Source organism: Malurus melanocephalus, unplaced genomic scaffold, assembly GCF_030028575.1.
Source record: "Malurus melanocephalus ecotype Western Australia unplaced genomic scaffold, MMel_1.1 scaffold_496, whole genome shotgun sequence".
NCBI lineage: Eukaryota > Metazoa > Chordata > Aves > Passeriformes > Maluridae > Malurus > Malurus melanocephalus.
This window is the reverse complement of record NW_026623728.1, coordinates 262,257-268,392: the sequence shown is the minus strand read 5'-3', so window position 1 is coordinate 268,392 and position 6,136 is coordinate 262,257. Positions and strand designations below refer to the sequence as shown.

General features: G+C 54.6%; 1 protein-coding gene across 1 annotated transcript in view; it reads left to right on the top strand.

Annotated features, from left to right (window-relative positions):
- The window catches only part of ACE (angiotensin I converting enzyme), a 20,966-nt gene that overhangs the window by 13,629 nt on the left and 1,201 nt on the right, over positions 1-6,136 (top strand). The window contains exons 12-23 of the mRNA XM_057381177.1: positions 409-545; positions 769-927; positions 1,303-1,390; positions 1,580-1,723; positions 1,917-2,108; positions 2,437-2,534; positions 3,010-3,182; positions 3,771-3,994; positions 4,188-4,332; positions 4,537-4,635; positions 5,005-5,127; positions 5,765-5,952. Of these exons, the coding sequence (XP_057237160.1) occupies positions 409-545; positions 769-927; positions 1,303-1,390; positions 1,580-1,723; positions 1,917-2,108; positions 2,437-2,534; positions 3,010-3,182; positions 3,771-3,994; positions 4,188-4,332; positions 4,537-4,635; positions 5,005-5,127; positions 5,765-5,952 (1,770 nt within the window). The remainder of the gene's footprint in view (positions 1-408; positions 546-768; positions 928-1,302; positions 1,391-1,579; positions 1,724-1,916; positions 2,109-2,436; positions 2,535-3,009; positions 3,183-3,770; positions 3,995-4,187; positions 4,333-4,536; positions 4,636-5,004; positions 5,128-5,764; positions 5,953-6,136) is intronic.

The following is a 6,136-nucleotide window of genomic DNA, read 5'->3' as shown; positions in this document are numbered from 1 at the left end:
GGAGTATTAGGAACAGGATTGGGAGTCCTAAATGGAATAAACTCAGAGATACTAATGAATGAATTAGCCACATATTAGCTACAGACCTAACAGATTTGAAGCAGCCCCTGCAATCTTCTCTCCTAGAGTTAGGAAATGGCCAGTGGCAGATTTTAAAAGYATGAGTAGATTTTGCAAAGGCCAACAGCCACGATCATAAACTCATGACAGATGCCCTTGGTGCAGTCCAGTTCAACATTTCATTGGCCCCTCTGCCCCCATTTCTTAGCTCAACCTGCGCCCAAGTTGTGGCTTCCTTCAGTGGACCTGCAGATCTGGGAAAAGCTCAACTATGGCTCCTCCATAGGATATTGCTCTCACAACTCTCCTGACCTCCCTCACCTCTCCCCCTTTCATTTCCTCCTCCAGACAAAATAGCAGATGAGGCACAAGCCAAGGAGTTCCTGTCCGAGTACAACAGCACGGCGGAGGAGGTGTGGAATGCCTACACCGAGGCATCCTGGGCCTACAACACCAACATCACCGAGCACAACAAGAAGATCATGGTATGGGGACAGCCCTGGGGAGGCAGCTGGTACCCAGGGCATGTTTCAAAGGAGCTCTGAAAACTCATAGAGGAGTAACGTTCTCACCCAGGAGGTTCCTTCTCCATGAAAAACATCATGAGGCGCCCAAAAAACGCAGCTGTGGGGAGGGTGACAATCATGGGGTGTTTCTAGAGGTAGCCTGTGTCTTCTCCTCAGAGTAACTCCTCTATTTTCTCTGCAGCTGGAAAAGAACTTGGCCATGTCCAAGCACACCTTGGAGTACGGCGTCAGGGCCAGGCAGTTCGACACCTCCGACTTCCAGGACCAAAGTGTCACCCGCATCCTCAAGAAGCTGAGCATCATCGAGAGGGCAGCGCTGCCCCAGGATGAGCTGGAGGAGGTGAGTGGCGAGGGGCCATCGCCCTGTGTGAAGCTTCTCTCAGAATTTAAGAAGTGCCACTGGGCAGCCAGTCTGCCTTGATAAAGGTGATAGCTTGGTGCTCTTCTCAAAGCCAAAATGCTTGTCTTCAGGGTTTCCCACCCAAARGGTGCCCATCCTGGGCTGCAGCTGGGCCATTTGGGTGACAATGGCACATTTCTTGTTGGCCCCAGGATCTCTTGTATTGACCCCATGTTGCCTCCATTGGGGTCACACTCGGTTTTGGGAAGGACCAGAGTAAAACACCCAAAAACACCTCAGTGGGATGGAGCATTATCACATCTCCAGTGTCAGCAGCGAGGATAACCAGTTTCCAATCTCTGATTTCCCTGGCAGTATAACACCCTCCTCTCAGACATGGAGACCGTGTACAGCGTGGCCAAGGTGTGCAGAGAGAACAAAACCTGCCACCCCCTGGATCCTGGTAAGATCTAACAGGGCGTCCTGTGGGGCCAGGAGAGGGGGATTTTTTTTAAATGGGGCACGAAGAAAGGCCGTGAAGGGTTCTCTCACCTGCTCTGTGATGGCCACTGAGCATCACACTGGGTGTAGAGCTATTCCATAAGTTCAGCCCATCCAACAGCACCAACATGGGTTCACTGCTCTGTTTTAGACCTCACGGACATMATGGCCACCTCTCGGGACTATGACGAGCTGCTCTTTGCCTGGAAGGGCTGGCGGGACGCCTCTGGGAAGAAGCTGAGGGAGAGCTACAAGCGATACGTGGAGCTGAGCAACAAGGCAGCCGTGCTCAATGGTCAGTGCTGTGACCCTAATCCCTTGTGGGTTGGGCTCCTCATCCAACTGGGGTCAAAATCMTAAGGGTGTGGAGGTCCCACCAGCTCCCAGGAGATCTGTTTTGTCACAGATATGGAGAATGTCTGAACAGCAGGACAGACTCTCCGAGGAAGCACCTGTGCCTGACAGCTTCTTCTCTTGCCTTGCCACAGGCTACARAGACAACGGGGCCTACTGGAGATCCCTGTATGAGACACCCACCTTCGAGGAAGATCTGGAGAGGCTGTACGAGCARCTGCAGCCCCTGTACCTCAACCTGCACGCTTACGTGCGCCGAGCSCTCTACAAAAAATACGGCGCAGAGCACGTGAACCTGAAGGCTCCCATCCCTGCCCATCTGCTGGGTAAGGGTTTTTCTTGAGTTAACATCAGCTCTCAGCAGGTGTGGCTGGCTCTGAGCCACGCCAAGGGKGAAGAATGGGCTCTGTTCAGCTCTGGCTGAAAGGAAAAGGTCCCCTGGTGTGAGTTTTTGGAGGACAATCTGTCCCGGGGAAGGGGAGATGCTCTACGTGACCTCTCCTGCATGGATGGGATCCTGCCACGTTGGATTTGTGCAGGCAGGGCAGGGGCCAGACAGGACATGGCAGGGTGATTCTGTGCAGGAGGGAGTTTCTGATTGTTCTCCTCTCCCTTTCTCCCTCCTGACACGTGCCATCCTTCTGTTCTTCCCAGGCAACATGTGGGCTCAGTCGTGGTCCAACATTTTCGACCTGGTGATACCTTTCCCAGATGCCACCAAGGTGGATGCCACCCCAGCCATGAAAAAACAGGTCAGTGCTTCTCCAGGCTGCTCTGGAGAATTCCCTCAAGATCCAGACGCCTTTGGCTGCCAARTGCTCCAGTGCTGCCAAAAAAATTTGTGCCTCATCTGTATTTTCTCCCTGCCTTTCTATGCCAAGACCTGGATCCAGGGTCTTGATGACTGGATCTTGATTTTGATCTTGATCTTGACCTTGATCCAGGGTCTTGATGGCTGGATCTTGATTTTGATCTTGATCTTGATCTTGACCTTGATCCAGGGTCTTGATGGCTGGATCTTGATTTTGATCTTGATCTTGATCTTGACCTTGATCCAGGGTCTTGATGACTGGATATTGATCTTGATCTTGATCTTGATCTTGACCTTGATCCAGGGTTTTGATCCAGGATCTAGCTGACTCCAGAAGATCCCCCTGCCCTGAGCAAGGCTCCTGCAATCATTCCCAGCACCTCAGCATCCTCACCAGGGCTCTGCTCTCTCCCCAGGGCTGGACGCCCAAGAGAATGTTTGAAGAGTCCGACCGTTTCTTCACCTCGCTGGGGCTCATCCCGATGCCGCAGGAGTTCTGGGACAAGTCCATGATCGAGAAGCCGTCGGACGGGCGGGAGGTGGTGTGCCACGCCTCGGCCTGGGATTTCTACAACCGCAAGGACTTCAGGTGCCCACAGGGAGCAGGTGGTGGCCACAGCTGGGGTGGTGCTGTGGTGGCCCTGACGCCTTTGGGTCACAATAAGGGCACGTGGGGTTTTTTTGTGTATTTTGCTCTGTGGCACTTTCTTTGGTACATAAAGTGCTGAAAGGAGCCGCCGTGGTGGATGGAGGGCAATCCCTGCCTGCCATGACTTGTTTTGGAGAGTGGAAAAGCTGCTCAACAGGGACAGGGGATGGGCAGTGTCACAGGAGATGAAGGAGAAGGAAGAGAACAACTCCACAGAGAAGAGGGCCAGACTGGCCTGGTGTCAGATGTGGGGTGGGGATACAGGAAAGGAGAAGGGGAAGGAAGAGGAAGAGGAAGAGGAAGAGGAAGAGGAAGAGGAAGAGGAAGAGGAAGAGGAAGAAAAAAGAAGGAGAAGGAAAAGGAAAATGAAGAAAAAAGGAAGAGGAAGAGGAAGAGGAAGAGGAAGAGGAAGAGGAAGAAGGGAAAGGGAAAAGAAGGAAAGGGAAAAATAGCTCGAGGGGATGTGATGGTTCCCAGAGGTTTTCACCATGGCCCTCCCTTGTCCCCCAACCCCTTTGTCCCATCCAGGATCAAGCAGTGCACCGTGGTGAACATGGACGACCTCATCACAGTCCACCACGAGATGGGCCACGTGCAGTACTTCCTGCAGTACAAGGACCAGCCCGTGTCCTTCCGCGACGGGGCCAACCCAGGGTTCCACGAGGCTGTCGGGGACGTCTTGGCCTTGTCTGTCTCCACCCCCAAACACCTGCACAGCATCAACCTGCTGGACCAGGTCACGGAAAACGAAGGTGGGCTGGGAACAGCTGGAAATGCAGGTGGTCAGGAGGGGCTGGGCAGGGTGAAAAGACTTGGGAACACACACGGTGGCTTTGCACCCATGGAGGGGACAAGAGCTGTTGGGAACACTCAGCTCTGGGGCAGAATAGAGGGAGGAGAGGTGGGTATGGCACTGCCATGCTGATATCTTCATGCTCTGGGCAGAAAGTGATATTAATTACCTGATGAGCATCGCCCTGGACAAAATCGCCTTCCTGCCCTTCGGGTACCTCATGGACCAGTGGCGCTGGAAGGTGTTTGACGGGCGGATCAAGGAGGACGAGTACAACAAGGAATGGTGGAACCTCAGGTAGGATTGAATTCAGACCCTTCTCTGGGGCAAGGGCCTTGGCTCTCACCCCAAATGGGGTTTTTCTCCTTGTGGTCCAGTTGACTGCAATGGGAAGGATGGGAGAACACCCCCTCCCTCTGTCCTCACACCCCATGATTTTCCTCCCCACCTCACCCCACCTCGTCCTCCCCAAGCTGGCCTAACTGTCCCTCTCTGGCCCAGGATGAAGTACCAGGGCTTGTGCCCACCAGCAGTGAGGTCTGAAGAGGACTTTGACCCCGGGGCAAAGTTTCACATCCCTGCCAATGTCCCCTACATCAGGTGAGCCAGCAGGGCTGGGGCACGAGGGRTATCGCTCGCACACATGAGCAGGATCCCCGGTTCAGATGCCAGCGGKGACACATTTTCATGGCTGGAGGGACCTTTTTTCAGGCTCTGGGGACCCTGACAGAGCTTCAGAGGATAATTCTGTATTTGGGGGAATTTCTCTCTAKCTGAGGAAGATGAGCTCATCCACTCTGACAAACATAAAGCACATTCTGGTAGAAATGGCCTTTGCAGGGCTGAAGCAGGTGCAGCTCCAAAGCCACTGATGCTCCTCCAGACCAAGAAGGAGCACCCAGAGGATGAGGGGGATCATGGCCTCTCTTACACAGGGTCCATTCCCATCTCTTCATCCCTCTCCACCAGGTACTTCGTCAGCTTTGTGATCCAGTTCCAGTTCCACCAGGCACTCTGTGATGCAGCCGGGCAYAAGGGTGCCCTGCACACCTGTGACATCTACCAGTCCCAGAAGGCTGGGAAGATCTTGGGGTAGGTGTGTGGACACGGCAAAGCCAAGGCATCGATGGCCCCAAAGACCTTGAAGCCAACCCGGCAAGGCAGGAGGGAGCACAGCCCCTGGTCATCCCATCCCATCCCATCCCATGGATCCCATCCCATCCCATGGATCCTGTCCCATCCCATGGATCCCATCCCATGGATCCCGTCCCATCCCATCCCATCCCATGGATCCCATCCCATCCCACTGATCCCATCCCATCCCCGGGCCGGGAGCTGGGGCTGTGATTGCCGAAGCAGCCACTAGATGGTAGCTGGGCCCCTGGCAGGGGGAAGGCTCTCTACTCCTCCTCCTCCTCCTCCTCCTCCTCCTCTTCCTCCTCCTCCCAGCCCCCAGTTCCTCAGGGAAAACAGCCCCCTTGCTTCAAGAAAAGCACCTGCAGAATTAACCCTTTCACCCAGGGACTGCTCTGCATCAGGCTGGATTCTCTAGGGGGGTTTAATCCATGCAAACCCCTCTTTTCCCCCGAGATAATCATCCTTCCCTGTGCTCTGGGGGTACAGGATTACACACAGGGGATCCTGACATCAGGAACCCTGAGGGAAAGGGAGGGTGTGGCAGCCAAGAGGGTGATGGGGACCGCACTGGAGCTGATTTCTCCTGCTGCAGGGATGCCCTGAAGCTGGGTTTCAGCAAACCGTGGCCTGAGGCCATGCAGCTCATCACGGGGCAGCCCAACATGTCAGCAGAGGCCCTGATGAGCTACTTCGAGCCACTCATGAAGTGGCTGGAGAAGGAGAACCAGAAGAACGGAGAGGTCCTGGGCTGGCCCGAGTACAGCTGGACTCCTTACACAGGTATGCAGGGCCCTGCAGGTCCGTGAGGGGCCAGGGCTGGGATGAGGTGGAGCTCTCTTGGTGCCCCTTGGCCATCCCAAAAATCATGGGGTGTTGGATGCTTCTCCTTGATTCCTCGTGGAGCTGAATCCAAAGGGCATCTGAGACACCAACATGGATCCCATCCCATCCCATGGATCCCATC